Consider the following 16,344-nt stretch of genomic DNA (forward strand, 5'->3'; position numbering starts at 1 on the left):
ACCTATCTCATCTGAGGGGCTGATTATTTTGCTCCTCAAATGCCTGCCTTCATTATTGTTAGTATTTTATGTTGGCTACATTCTGGATGACAAAAACACTTTATGCAACAGTTACTTTTTAATAGGATTATCGGTTCTATTCAAAGTCTTCAAGTAATATGGACAGTGTCTCATTTCATGCCATGATTATGGTCACAAGTTTCTAAAAGATGTCCATGAAGATTCCATGCAATTTCCAAGTCAGAACAACATGTTCCTATGCAACCATCCGGATGGGCCTTTGAAGGCGTCCGGACACCCCGCAGTGTCCAGCAGTTTGCTTTGAAGACGTCCGGACGACAGAGCAACATCGTCCGAATGGCTAGGTCAATCTGTATTCAACACGGAGTTGGATTTCAGAAGTCGACACTGTTAGGGAAGTCTCTACAAGTCATCCGGATAACGTGGCAACACGTCAGGACGCTGTCCAACATTTCAGAATATTCCAGTGTTCTGTTCGAATGCTAGAAGGAGTTATAGCGAAGACCGTTCGGAACCTCGGCTAAGCCGTCCGGACATGGACCTGATAAGGATAGAAGTGTGTTGTTTCTGAAAGGATATCGCAGAAGACAGTCTGGATGTGGCTAACTTCCGTTCGGATGCTCGACAGCCAGAGTCCGAATCTCAGCAGGTTTAGGTTTTCTGTAAACCTATAACTAGAGGGTCCTAGGCTTGTCAATTGTACAGAATTCAGTATTGAATTCTCTTAGCTTTAAGAGGGTGTTTAGGGAGAATCGAAGATCCGCTAGCTCTCAAGCCGTTGCCGGTGTGTGCTCAACAGTTCATGTGAAGTCTATCTTAGGGATCGACCCTAAGGTAAATGAATCCATTGAAGACCCTTTTAAGTAGGAGACTTGGTTGGGAAGCGTTCACGATAGGCTTCGTGTCAAAGTTAAAGGTATGACTACTGCATAAGGGTATGTGAGTACGAGTGTCTTGTTACTAGCTTTGTTTTCAGTATAGTGGATATCCTGGGTTTGGTTGCCCCGGAGTGGTTTTTCTCTTCACAGATATTTTGTTGCACACAAACACACACACTTGGTTCTGTTAGAAGTCAATATTTATTTTCAATTGGTATTACAGCTTGGTACACTCTGTTTAAGATTTATTTCTTGAGTGTGATCTTTTTGACTTAAATTTTTTTTATATAATGTCTCAATCTCTTCATTGCATTCCTGCCTTTGATGGCATGAATTATGGTTATTGCAAAGCTTGTATGTGCTTCTTTTTAAAATCTATTGATGTTTGGCAAATTGTAGAAACTGGTTGGATTAAGCCAGAGGCTACAACTGCCGAACTATCTGTTGCTCAAAATAGTGCAAGACTTTCCAATGATAAAGCCCTCCATGCTCTATGTCAAGCACTTTCCCCATCTAAATTCGCAAGAATTTCAAATTGTGAACCCGCTAAAGAAGCATGGAAAATCTTAGAAACAACATATAAGGGCACCAAACTTGTTAAATCTGTCAAGCTCCAGATGTTGATTTCTAGATTTGAAGAAATTAAGATGTTAGAGAATGAGACAATCGGTGAGTTTTACACCAGGATCAACGAATTAAGAAACTCGATGGTGAGTCTCGGGAAGAAGGTCTCTGATGCAAAACTCTTCAAAAAGATTATAAGGTCTTTACTAGAGCGTTTCAGGATTAAAGTAACTTCCATTGAAGAAAGCAAGGACTTAGATTTTATGAAGATTGAAGAGTTGGTGGGATCTCTTCAAACTTATGAGTATTCCCTACCCCTAGTAACTAAAAGCAACTAAAAGCAAAGTCTTATCAGATGAAGGCTCAGACAATGAAGAAGAGTTAGCCATGATCACCAACAAGATCAATAAATTGATGAAGATTGATAAATTCATTGAAGGACTGAGGGAAATTCCTAGTGAAGCCGAGCCAGAAGAAGATCCAAGAGGTCAGAGATGTTGTGAGTGCTTTGGCTTTGGGCACATGAGAACTGAATGTGCAAATCTTAAACAGGCTAAAGGGAAGGCCTACATTGCAACTCTCAGCAATGAGTCTGAGAAAGAAGAAGAATCTCCTGAGAAGTGTCTAACACGTGTGGCTCCACATGAAAATTAGGATGATCTTTACTACTTTGAGCATGGTGACGAAGAACTAAAAAAGGAATATTGTGTCATGTACATGGAACTCATGAAGCAGAGAGAGTCCAATCAAGAAGGTGATAAAGCTGAACACGATGAAGACAGAGAGAGACACATTACTTCAAAAGATCACGGACTTGGAAGATAAACTGATGGATGCACAGTTACAGTTGGAGAAGTTCTCAGACAACAAGATAGCTCAGATGTTGACAGGTCAGAAGTGCTCATCTGACAAAACTGGTATCGCGTATGTAGCTACTGATTCCTCCAACATTGCTTCTACTTCCAGAACTGTGTTTTTTAAGCCTTCAGGTTCAGAGCCTCAGAATGAAAAAGGTAAGACTATTATGATTTCTTGTGAGAATGATAATACTACTCCTGCAAAGTCTGAGCATTCTGCAGATAGAAGCCTACCTACATGTCATCATTGTGGGATGGTAGGACATATTAGACCAAATTGTGCTCAGTTAAAATTCCCAAGAACTTGGAATAAGAAGAATGCTCCTAAGAAGGAGAAAGATGTTGAAGAACATTCCAAGACAAAATATTTTCCTCCACATAAGAGACAACCCACTCAAAAGTTTGTCCCTATTTGCCATCACTGTGGGTTGAGCGGTCACATCCAACCCAAGTGCCCCCATGTACTTGTTCAGAGGTCTAAAGTGAAGGAGTTACCAAAGAAAGATTCTGCTAGCACCAGACCTCCTAGGAAGCATCAGGCTTAGAGAAAATTATCCAGGTATGCTCCACCAGTGCACAAAATTCCCATATGTCACCAATGTGGAGTTAATAGTCATGTCAGACCCAGGGGTCCATAGCCTCAGAAATACCCACCTAAAAAGTCTAGACCTCATGCAAGATATCATGCTCCAAGGCATCAGTGACAACAGTAGAGGTTTGTTTCTGTAAAACAGGCCTAGTTGCCAAAGAAGAACAAATCTCAGCATCATGAGGAAAAGTGGCAGAAGCCTAAAAAGGATCCATCCTATGAAGAAGTGCCCATTGCTGGTAGCTTTATGCAAAGCTTGATCAGATATATGGATCTGCAGCCAAAGGATGGAGGACAGGATAGGGACACTCACTTCCTTAGGGGAAGCAGACCCACCTAGTAGGTGAGGTCACACATGCCTAGGAATGAGGTTCCTAAATCTTAGTGCATGTCAGGTACACTTGCATTGCATCTTTTATATTGTAATATATTGTGCATGCTATGGAACCATTTTTTTATCCCTATATAGTTTCTCTTGTTGTCTTGAAAAATTTATGTAGGTATTTCATAAGGATGACAGACAAAGCACGTCAGGCAACTGCTTTTCTGTCTTGGTATAGGTAAACCTCTCTCCCTGAGGTCAGGTTTGTCCTTACCCTACATGCTTGGACTGATTGTCTTTTCTTTTCCTTTTATGCATGTTGATTTGTTTTTAATAATAAAAAAAGGGGGGGATTTGATGCAAGGTTTCTTCTAAATTTTTCAATTATCTCATGTATATTTATCTGTCTTGACAGTTCTCTGTTCCTTGATAGAATATACATTCATATGGTTAAGATTTTAAATCTAATATGTGCTGAGTTTTCCTGCTGCATCTTTACTAGATATTTGCTTTTCTCATGCAATGAAAAATGTGCACTATCCAAGGCTCCCCTAAGGTTTTTTTTTTTTTTTTTTTTTTCTCTGAATTTTAGCTTCTGGAAATTCTAAATGAGAGAGATTTTTTTTTGCTAAGATGGTCAAGTTGAGCCTAGAACCCATAAATTCTGGCATTCTTTCTAAGTTGTAGCACCAAGTGATAAAAAGCATTCAAATTTGAATAAATATGGATAAATAAAAAGATACACTGCTTTTGTGTTCTAAATCTGTTCTTGAACTTGTCCCTATAGAAATAGTCAGTGACCAAATCATTGCGGAAATAGACAGTCACTAAAGGACAAAGTAAAATAAAAGTGTTGCAGCTTAGGGGGAGTACATCAGATGAGGGTGGCTAGGCCCAAGTAAAATAAGGTTTGACCTTTGACAGATCTAACATTGATTTTCTCTCTTATTTAGAAAATCCGGGTGATTTAAGTCATATTAGTGAACTTCATACCTTATTGAGAAAGTCATCACACACACACACACGCATTACATGAGTTTAATTGACTATTGAAAAATTTCTGTCTGCAAGGAAATTTATGCTCATTGATTACTGGACTCTTCTTTATATGTTTGCGTATTTTTGACGAGCTATCTGATTGTTTTCTCAGGTTTAGATACATGTATGTGCTGATTTCTTGTTGAAGACCTAACCTTGTTCTTTTCTCTTATTTTTGTTTTGGTTATGATTTTTCTTTATACTATGTTTACCCTTTGTCCTTTTGTGACAAAAAGGGAGAGCATTTTTTGTTTTTGGACAGAGAATGTATTTCCAAACCGGTCAAGTGTTTTTTGTCCCAGAATGGCCAAAGAGGAAGTTTGTTAGTATTTTATGTTGGCTACATTCTGGATGACAAAAACACTTTATGTAATGGTTGTTTTTTAACAGGATTATCGGTTCCATTCAGAGTCTTCAAGTAATATGAACAGTGTCTCATTTCATGCCATGTGTATGGTCACAAGTTTCTAGAAGATGTCCATGAAGATTCCATGCAAGTTCCAAGTCAGAACAAGTTCCTGTGCAATCGTTCGGACGGGCCTTTGAAGGCATCTGGATGCCCCGCAGTGTCCAGCAGTTTGCTTTGAAGACATCCGGATGACAGAGCAACACCGTCCGGATGACTAGGTCAATCAGTATTCAACGCAGAGTTGGATTTCAGAAGCCGACACTGTAAGGGAAGTCTCTGCAAGTCGTTCGGATGACATGGCAACACATTCGGACGCTGTCCAACATTTTAGAATAATCTAGTGTTCTGTTCGAACACAAGAAGGAGTTATAGCGAAGGCCTTCCGGACGCTCGGCCAAGCCATCTGAACGTGGACCTGATAAGGATAGAATTGTGCTATTTCTGAAAGGATATCGCAGAAGACTGTTCAGACGTGGCTAACTTCCGTTCGAACGCTCGACAGCCAGTCTGAATCTCAGTAGTTTTAGGTTTTCTGTAAGCCTACAAATAGAGGGCCCTAGGCTTGTCAATTGTACAGAATTCGGTATTGAATTCTCTTAGCTTTGAGAGGGTGTTTAGGGAGAATCAAAGATCTGCTAGCTCTCAAGCCGTTGCCAGTGTGTGCTCAACAATTCGTGTGAAGTCTATCTTAAGGATCGATCCTAAGGTAAAAGAATCCATTGAAGACCCTTTCAAGTAGGAGACTTGGTTGGGAAGCTTTCACGATAGGCTTCGTGTCAGAGTTAAATGTATGACTACTGCATAAGGGTATATGAGTACGAGTGTCTTGTAACTAGCTTTGTTTTCAGTATAGTGGATATCCTGGGTTTGGCTGCCCCAGAGTGGTTTTTCTCTTCACAGATTTTCCACTTCGTAACAAATATCTTGTCTTCTTTAAATTCTACATTTAAGATATTTTGTTGCACACAAACACACACACTTGGTTCTGTTAGAAGTCAATATTTATTTTCAATTATGATTCCCAAGAAGCTGGCTCGGGGGATGATTGAGCTTGACCTAGAGGCGGGCTCTTTTGGAGGATTTATTGACTTTGGATCTAGGTTTGATGTAGGATCAGTTTCCTTAGTAGGCACAGCTTCAAGCGAGTCAGGAGGAGCATCTATTGCTACAGGAGAGAACTGGAGGTATAGATACAGGATCAGCTGTTGAAGAGGAAGGCTTGCTCACATCCTCTATGGGACAGGGTAGTGCTTTTGGGAAGGACTGAGGAATCTCCCCCTTGCTTGGTGCCCCAATTTCATCATCAATGACCACATTAATAGACTCCATCATTGTTTCTGTTCTGGTGTTGTAGACCTTGTAAGAATGACTGTTAGTGGAGTATCCCAAGAATATGCCTTCATCACTTTTGGGATTAAACTTTCCTAGATTTTTCCTATCTCGAAGAATATAGCATTTATTATCAAAAATTCGAAAGTATTTAACTGTGGGTTTCTTACCTCACCATATCTCGTAAGGTGTCTTGCTAGTCTCTGGCCTCAAGTAGACTCTATTGATGATGTGGCATGCAGTATTGACTGCTTCTCCCCAAAAGTGTTGAGCAAGATTTTTAGAATGAATCATTACTCGGGCCATCTCCTGTATAACTCTATTTTTCTGCTCCACAACCCCATTGTTGAGGAGTAATAGGAGAAGAAAACTCATGCTGAATGCCACAAGATAGACATAATTCTTCAAAATGAGCATTCTCAAATTCTCTGCCATGATCACTGTGGATCCTCATGATGGGAAAATTTTGCTATATCTGGATTTTTTTGAACAATTGTTAGGCGACGTCAAAAACATCAGACTTTTCCCGGAGAAGAAGAGCCCATGTGCACCGGGAATAGTCAACTACAATAACCAGAATATATTTCGTCCCATCGAGACTAGAGGTCCGGGTGGGACCCATGAGATCCATATGCAGCAATTCTAAATTTTGGGAAGTTAGAATACCTGAAGTTTTCTTGTGAGCAGCACGAGTCTGTTTTCCTAACTAGCATGGACCACAAACTCCTTTCTCAGTTTCTTTCATTTTAGGAAGATCTTTGAAAATTTCCTTCTTGGCAATCTTGAGCATATTTATGAAGTTTAAATGACCCAACCATTGATGCCACAGTTCACTGTCATCAATGGTTGCTTTGTTGCAAATGATCTGGGAATCTGAAGAGAGGCTAGGGAGGCCATAGCAGTTGTCAATAGTCCTTTCTCCTCCCATTTGCCACTTTCCACAATTGTCAAGGATGTTGCATTCCTTTTTGGAGAATTGGACAACCAGGTCATCATCACAGAATTGGCTAATGCTAAGGAGATTTGCCTTGAGCTCCTCCACATATAGGGCTTTTGGAGATACCACTAACCCTGGAATGTCAATTTGTCCTTTGCCGATTACCTTGGTCTGACTTTTATCTCCAAAGGTAATTCTTCCTCCTCTGCCCATCTGAATATCTTTGAGAAGTGTCTTGTCACCTGTCATATGTTTGGAGCAAGCACTATCCAAATACCACAAGCAAGTATCTAGAACTTTTAAAGCAGTATGGGCAACTAAACAAAGATTGTCACTTTTCTTAATCCAAACATGCTAATTAGGGGTATTCGTTCTGTTAGTTTGTGATTGGCCTCATTCTATTTGGACAAAATCACTTGTATGTAAAGATGTTGTTTTACAAGGGATTTCGCTATTCAGAAGTGTTTCAGAAGATTCCGCAGTCAGAAAAGTCAGTTCCCTGTCAGCCGTCCGCACGATCGTGCCATCTCTTCTGGACGCCCATCTGTCCACTGTTCCATCTGTCCGGACGACGTGCCATATCGTCCGGACGCCCAGACAGACCTAGCATCATTCGTCCGAACGACGTGGATTTCCGTTCGGACGCCTCTCAGTATTCGACCAAGCTTCAGATTCTTTCCAAGTTCATTTATGGGAAGATTAATGCAACCATCCAGACGATGTGGATTCCCGTCCGGACGCGCTTCTCCTTAAGGTAAGAATCGTAATTCAAATTCAACTGTCCGGACGCCAGTCTGCCATCGTCCGGACGCGCGTGCACCTGATATGGAAATTGCGTATTCAACTTCAACCGTCCGGACGACTGCCTATCATGGTCCGGACGCGCGCACCACAGATATGGAAATTGCGTGTTGAAGATCAACTGTCCGGACCGCCATCCCCCTTGGTCCGGACGCGCGAAAGCCTTATATGGAAATTACTTGTAGCGGACATGCGACCGTCCGGACAACAGTGTCTCACCGTCCGGACGCGGCTCTCAAATAGGAAAGATTTTTAGCGAAAATCTCAGAAATTCTGGTCGCACAGTTGTCCATCCAGACGGCTCAGGTTCACCGTCCGGACGGCGTCCGTACATATAACTGCAGTCGCCCATTTGAACCCCCAGCCTATAAATAGAGGCCCCTGGGCATTGAGAACTACAAGAATTCGGTATTGAATTCCTTTAGAGCTTTGAGGGTTATTTTGTGAAGTTATCGAAGCTGATTCATTCTCTCTCAAGCCATTGCAAGTGTGCTGTTGCTGCGCTACAACTGAAGTCTATCTTAGGGGACGACCCTAAGATAAATGATTCCATTGAAGACCCTTTTAGGTAGGAGACCTGGTTGGGAAGCTTTCGTGTTGGGTTACACGTTAGAGAGCAAGATACAACCACTGCATCAGGGGTATGTGAGTGTTACTGCTTTGTATCTAGCTTTGTCTTCTGAATAATGGATATCCTGAGTTTGGCTGCCCCGGAGTGGTTTTTCTCTTAATTGAGTTTCCACTTCGTTAACAAAAATCCTTGTGTCATTTATTTTCCGTATTGTTATTTTTGTTGACACTTTATGCACACACTTGCTATTTATTTTTAGAAATCAATTTCCGTTTTTCACTTTCCTTTAGACAATACAAAGTTTTTCTCATGAGGGGCAAGGCTACCTAATTTTTTACTGATGAGCTTAACTTGATCACATAAGGTCCTGACTTGATTTTTAATACCAAGCTCATCTTCCCTAGGTACATGCTCTTTATCCCAAGGCTTCTGAGAGCGTAATTGAAAGCAATTAGGGTGAATATGGCCCCTAATACCACAATAATGACAAGTAGGGGGATAGAATTGTACCTTTTACCCTTATTCCCACTAGTAGTATGAGTATGATGTATAGACATGCTAGGTTTGACAAACATAGTTTTATAAGTACACATAGCATGTGCAGAAGAGGTAGCATCATCATTACTCATAACAGAATCAAAAGGTTTTTTCCAAAGGCAATTTTGAGTGCATTAGAGCATCTTCTAAAGACTTAATTTTTTCAATAAACACATCTTTTTCTATTTCAAAACTTTTAAGTCTTTGAAGATGATCTATGCTAGAAGTTGTACAACTTTCAAATTGTTCAAACAATTTGTCACACATCCTTTGGAGTTCACCTTTTCCATCACAAAGATAGACAAAAAAAAACTAGAAATGAATAAATGATCACACTCAAGAATTTAATCTTAACCAGAGTGTACCAAGCTCTGATACCAAATGAAAAATAAAGAGACTTCTATTTAACCGTGTGTGTGTGTGCACAATGTATTAACAAAATAATGTAAAAGCGGAATTTAAATGACAAAAGTATATTGTTAACGAAGTGGAAACTCTATGAAGAGAAAAACTACTCCGGGGTAGCCAAACCTAGGATTTCCACTATTCAGAAGACAAAGCTAGTACATAGAAAATAACACTCACATACCCTGATGCAACGATCGTCCCTATGACTTTGACACGAAACCCATCGTGAATGCTTCCTAACCAAGTCTCCTACTTGAAGGAGTCTTCAATGGAATTCTTTACCTTAGGGTTCCTCCCTAAGATAGACTTTAATTTTAGCACAGCAGCAACACACAATAGCAATTGCTTGAGAGTGAGCAGCACAACAACTCCTAAAATATACTCTCTAAGCTCGACGGAATTCAATACTGAATTCTTACAAATTACATGCCTAGAGGTGTCTATTTATAGGCTATAGAAAACCTAAATCGACACTGATTCGGTTTTCTCTAGGCGGCGTCTGGACGATAGCTGAGGGCGTCCGGACGGACAACTGTGCAACCGGCTTTCCAAATTCGCTGAATATTCTTTCCTGAATAAGGTCGCGTACGGACGGTGTTGCCCTAGCGTTCGGACGGTTGCACTTTTGTTGCACACAATTTCCATATTAAGGCCTGAGTGTTCAGATAGTGGAGTCTGACGTCAGGATGATTGAACGTCTTCTGCACGACTTGTTTTATCAAGGATAGCGTCCGGACGGAATAGTCATGTCATCCGGACGGTTTCAGCTGTCTTCCCATATCTGTGTTTTGGAAAGAAATCCGTTTACTTGTTGAATACTGAAAGACATCTGAACGTGTTGCTGAGACGTCTAGACGTGTTGCTAAGATGTCCAGACGAATGCAACCGAGAATAGTTCGAAGCTTCTAGACACAGATGGGAGGTCTAGATGGGAAGTTCTCGCGTCCGGACAGATGACGCTTGACAGATGAGCGTGCGGACCGAATACCACATCGTTCGGACGAATGCAAGGGGCTTGATCTTTACTGTCTTGATATCTGCACAGAGTCTTCTTGAAGCATATAACTGAAATGTAGACTCTGAAAATAACAGCTTCCCTATTTATTAAGCATCACTACATAGAAGTGATTTTCTCCAACAGAATGTAGCCAATCACAAACTAACAAGCTTTAGTTGCAGCATTTAGAGAAGCCAAGCATATTCATCAGTTCTTTATTCAGTTGGCTTTTATTATCAATATTGTTGGTGGTTTTTCTAAACGTCATAAAGAATTACAATCTGTTCAAGCTGCTAAAATTGAAAGTTTGACTGTTTCTAATAAAATTGAGACTGGAAAGGGGGCAAGCCAAATTGGTACTTTGCAACGACCTGGAGATACTCGATGATCATCTCATTATCAATCTATTTGCAGCTAACATCATTTGAATTTATTTTGATATTGCATTTGATAAAAGATATTATGGGACTCACTAATATGTTGTGTCAAACTTTGCAACAAAAATCTGTATACATTTTAAATGCCATGAGTCAAGTTTCAACTACACAATTACTCATTCAAAAGAGGAGAGATGGGTTGGAGCCTTTGCTTGCTATTTTTAAATCATATTGTGAAGAAAATGATATTGATAATCTTGATATGAATGCTCATTACAGTAGAGCTCGAGGTCGACCTCGTCGTCAAGATGAAGGGTCTTTGACAACAGTTGAGCATCATTTTAGAGCTGATATATTTACTGCTGCAATAGACTTTCAATTACAAGAATTGAAAAATAGATTTGGTGAACAAGCTGTAGAACTCCTCATTCTTAGCGTTGCTTTAAGCCCTAAAAATGCATAGAAATCATTTAAAATTGATGATATATGCAAATTAGCTGATAAGTTTTATCTTAAAGATTTTAATGAGCAAGAAAAATTATGTTTGAAATTTCAATTGGAGCATCATAAGCTTGATGTGCCATAGCATTCAGATTTTCAAAATATATCTACATTATCTGAGTTATGCAGAGGATTGGTAGATTCGGGAAAGTCAAAGATTCCTCCTTACAAAAAATCTTGGTTTCGCCTCTGAACATCGGTTAAGCGGATTGACTTGAGATTGACTCGTTTATTAAATGCATAAAGCGAGTCAACCCATTAATGACCGAGACTGATAAGATTAAACCCTAATTCGATAATTTTACGTAAAAATAGCCATTCCTAGATCTCACTTTTTTACTTTTTTTTGGTCCTGTACAAAGACTGGGCATGATCCAACTGATGCCCTGCTTTAAGAATTGCCCGACCAACTCTTTTTTGACTTTGTCCTATGATTCAATGACTGGTCGGTCTGGTCTTACCTTTGAGTTAGATACCGTACCCTAACATACCATCCCATCCTCTTTTCAAACAACTCTTCAGCTATATCCATCCAGAATGGCCTCTACTCTGTTACAGTGTTAATGCCTACACCTAACAACTTTCATCCAAAATCATTGAAATAATGTAAAGGACAAAAAAAAAAATCTTCACTCACTGTTGTGTTTTTTCCAAGTGCTAAAAAACAAAACAAAAAAAATGAGAACTCTATTCCAACTTCTTCATCCTCTGTTCCTCCCAGCTCTTTCATTCTTAGTTCTTCCTTCCCTAATGCATGCAAAATCTGTAATCGAACCCTGTAGCTCCTCAGACTCATGCACCTCTCTTCTCTCCTATATCTTACCCTGGGACTCCAAGATCTCTGAGATCGCATCTCGGTTCCAAGTAAACATAACTGACATCCTCGCCGCTAACTCCATCAACCCTTCAATTCCATCCCTAGGGAATCAAATTCTTCGAGCAAACTCTGTTTTCAAAATACCCATTTCGTGTCCCTGCGTGGACGGTATCCGGCGTTCCATGTCAACCACTTACGGAGTCCGGGCAGCTGACAGTGTAGAATCCATAGCAGACGGATATGGCGGGCTTGTGAGTGCCGAGCAAATTAGGAGTGCGAATGGCATTAATGGCGATAATCAGTTGTTGAGCAGGCAGAGTTTACTGATACCGTTGCCTTGCACCTGCTTCAACAACAGTAACAATGGGGTCGCCACGGTGTACATGTCGTATGTGGTGCAGAGAGGAGAGAGCTTGAGCGGCATAGGACTGGAATTCGGCACAACTGTTGTGGACTTGGAGGCCGTCAATGGGCTTGCACGACTGGTCGTTGATCCTGGAGATATACTGGCTGTTCCAATTTCAGGTTAGTAGAATATATATATAGTTTGTGACACTTTTGAGGTTCTTATGTTCATGTTTTGTCCTGCTATAATTTGCACTTACTCGTTACTGGTAGGAGTGTTCAGATAGGTGGTTAAAAGCTGTCCTCCATTTGCTATCCGTCCATCTATATAGATCACAAACCGATTTTCAACCCTTAACTCCATTTATCTATATAAAAAAAAAAACCCTTAACTCCATGTAGATATATAATGAGTAATGCTAGATGTTGTACTCATGTCATTTTTGTATTCCTCTAAAAATAAGGTGACTTTTAAAATCACCGTTGGGCTTGTGATTGATCAAAATTGAATTTTGATCGCATGGTGATTTTAAAAATCACATCATTTCTAGAGGGACACAAGAGTGACATGTGTATGACATTTAGAATTACTCATATATAATAGTTTAATTTGTCATATAAAACAATGTTTCTCCCGGAGGAAGAGGACACAAAAAAAAAAAAAAAAAAAAGCCTAAAATTACTCATATATAATAGTTTAATTTGTCATATAAAACAACGTTTCTCCCAGAGGAAGAGGACAAAAAAAAAAAAAAAAAGCCTAAAATTACTCATATATAATAGTTTAGAATTACTCATATATAATAGTTTAATTTGTCACGGGCAACTAGCTAGTATAAAAAAAAAACCGCCTACCTATCTGCGGTTATGAGTGGATACTAAAATTTGATCTTCACAAAGTGCAAAGGCAAATGCGAAATAAGAATATTATCCACCCGTATATTTAATTACACACCTACCTATTACCTACCTATTGGTCAAGAAAATCAGTCAGGTCAGCACAGAGGCACCAATGTAAACTTAATTAGACTATATGTGAAATTTTGTTCACCAAAGGCAAGAAGAGTCAGTAAATGTGGAATGTTGTACACGTCAAGTTAGCACTTTTCATATTTTCTGGGTCAGGGGTTACCCATGGATAAATATCCTACCATTGTTTTTATGTACAAGCAAGTAATTTGGTAATTTGGCTTGTGACGTAAATATATAATACAAGAGATTGATATATCCACACCTGTTTCCTTCTCCCTCAACTAGTCTTTCCAGAGGCTAATTAATTTCTCTAAAGGTTGATTTGGTTTTCTTTGGCGCTACCTGGTTTGTTTTTATTTTTTTTATTTTTATCATGTCACTTAGCTGAGTTATTTAAGCAAACAATTTTTTACATGATACACAAATTCGATATAAATCTAATACGAAATTAAATGGTTGAAATGGCTGACTTATTTAATTAAATAAGCCGAGTTAAGATTGATCTATATAGTCATATATCTATGTCTTGACATCACTCGAACCCGACACAAGACATTTAAAACTAACAATGTTTTACACGACTTGTGAACCTAATACAAAATTAAAGCGTTAAGACCAAAGAGTGTGGCCCATTTAATTAAATAAGAAGTCGGATTAGAATTAAACTTTATAGTCTTACATCTTATACTTCAATACAACTCGAACTGCGAATTAGATGGAACTAGATCCTCTTTAGTTGAGAGAAACTGGAGAAGAGCCAGTTAGTAATACTGGAGGGTTCCTCTCCGGTTGAAACTCAATTAGAAAAGATCCCGTTGTGAATTGTCCAAGCGTTTGGCCTATATGGGTGCAAACAAAAGTAGTGCTTCATGTAATCTTTTTTAAGATAGACTGACGTCCTTTCATGGCCAAAAATCTTAAATTATATATATATATATATATATATATATATATCAGGTTTTATTAATATAATCTTCTGTAAATTTATGATTGATGCAGCATGTTCTTCGGCAAATCTGAACTGGTACAACGAGAGTCTAATAGTGCCAAATGGTTCGTATGCTCTGACTGCCAACAACTGCATCAAATGCATTTGTGGAACAGACGATCTCAAGTGAGGCATATATACACAAAATCTCCTTGTTTGATCACTTTACATGTTTGCATTCTTCGATCAGATATATATATATATATATATATATATATAGCTTAATTGACATCGATCTGTGTTTTGCCTTTCTTGCTGCTCATGATCGATCAGCTTGAAATGTTTTCCATCTGGCATCGCTGTCCCATGCTCCCATTTACAGTGCAACGGATCTAATCTTTTTATTGGCGATGCATATGTCAAGCAAACGGCAGCTGGTTGCAATGTCAGCACTTGCGTGTACCGTGGCCATAGTGGGCGCAGAATTTTCCGAAGGTAATGTCAGCATCATCTTTTTCTACTGCTACATTCAAAAAGATCCAGCAAGAGACAAGGAAATCTTCAGAAACTTGAAAGAGTATTTACATTTAACATAATGCTTTAATTTGTACCCAAAAGCAGGTGAAAAAAATAAAAATTAATAAGAGAAACTTCACTTACTTTCAAACTGTCAAGGATTTTGTAATTATAACTTTTTGAATTATCAAAATTTGCATGGTTAAGTTTTTATCTTTCCAATAGTATTTTCAGTTAAATCCTAATGGATGATGTCAAAATACTCCTGTTTTTAATTTTAATTTTTTTTTTCTTTTAAAAAAACTAAACATTTGATGACCCACAGTTAGGATATTTATTTATTTATTTATTTTTAAAAAAGAAATTCTCGAAAGAAAATTTGTATTTTTATAAATTATATATGAGCATAAGTAACATTTTCCCTGTTAGTCCTTTGCTTTAATGCAAAACTCTAATAGTAAGGGTGACTTTTTTTTCTTTTTATTCTTTTTTTTATGTGATACCAACATTTCAAATTTTGATAATACAAGATTATGATGGCAAAACTCTGGACAAATCCGAAAAAAAAAAATAAAAATAAAAATCCACACTTCATCAATATAATTAACTCACGTACATAAATTCACACCCAACTAATTAAGGTTTAGTCCAATCAAGTCATCTATGCAACCCTCCCTCCTTGAAGCCTAACGTCATTAAATAAAATGTGAAATTTTCATAACCTACATAATTAAATGTATCCTCTTCTTTTCTATTATAATTTATTTATTTTCTTAAAGAATATGCTTGTAATGCTTCATCCCTGTTTTTGCAGTCTAGCAAATTCTTCTCAGTGCACAGGTATGACCAGCATCAATAGATGCCGAACTCAGGATTTCAAAACTCGAATTATCTGCTATATATATATAGTGAATTATATATACTTTTCAATTTTCATGCAGATAAGCAAAACTACAGTGCAGCCGCACCTACGGGATCATCTCCGTCATCGCCTTCTCCACTAGTCCCATTTGTAACAGTATCTCCATCTGGACCATCTCCATCTCCATCCCCATTTCCAGGTTCTAATGGAGCCACAATTGGGACTGGTGCCTCTGCTCCAAGGAGTAAACAGAGTTCTAACATTTCTGATAATGGCGGATTGCTTGGTCAAGTTTCATCTTACAATTTATTGCTACCGGCCCTTGCCGTCCTTTATTATTTCATGTGATAAAATGGCTTCGACCGATCTTCATCAGATACTTCCTATCTGAAAGAAACAATGTCGTTGCATGCCCAAATTCATGAACAAATTCATCAACTACGCAGAGATTCCTAGTATTCCTAATTAATGCATCAAAGATACCATTCCACTAAGAAGCTATATAAATAGCTAAAAAAAAGTTCAAGCTTTCCATGAATTTCTTCCTATAATTTCTTACTGACTCACCGGCCGGTACCTCCGACAAGTCATCGCTACCCGTTTTCTCTGTTCATAGGTCTCCTTGACTGGACTATAAATGGTGTGCGAACAACTATAGTAACAATTTACAACATTTTAAACACGTACGTACTTCCATTTTCTAGAAATTTTCATAGACAATAAAAAGTCGAAAAATATTATTACAGTTAATTCCAAACATCGAACTAA

General features: G+C 38.7%; 1 protein-coding gene across 1 annotated transcript; it reads left to right on the forward strand.

The window, feature by feature from the left end:
- Window positions 1-11,780: 11,780 nt before the first annotated feature.
- On the forward strand, window positions 11,781-16,014 carry LOC133867132 (lysM domain-containing GPI-anchored protein 1-like). The gene is made up of 5 exons (XM_062303823.1): window positions 11,781-12,478; window positions 14,270-14,384; window positions 14,532-14,693; window positions 15,529-15,554; window positions 15,656-16,014. The coding sequence occupies exons 1-5, from the start codon at window positions 11,815-11,817 to the stop codon at window positions 15,922-15,924; spliced, it is 1,236 nt and encodes a 411-aa protein (XP_062159807.1). The 5' UTR covers window positions 11,781-11,814; the 3' UTR covers window positions 15,925-16,014.
- Window positions 16,015-16,344: the final 330 nt, after the last annotated feature.

Source organism: Alnus glutinosa, chromosome 4, assembly GCF_958979055.1.
Source record: "Alnus glutinosa chromosome 4, dhAlnGlut1.1, whole genome shotgun sequence".
In the NCBI taxonomy this organism is placed as follows: Eukaryota; Viridiplantae; Streptophyta; class Magnoliopsida; order Fagales; family Betulaceae; genus Alnus; species Alnus glutinosa.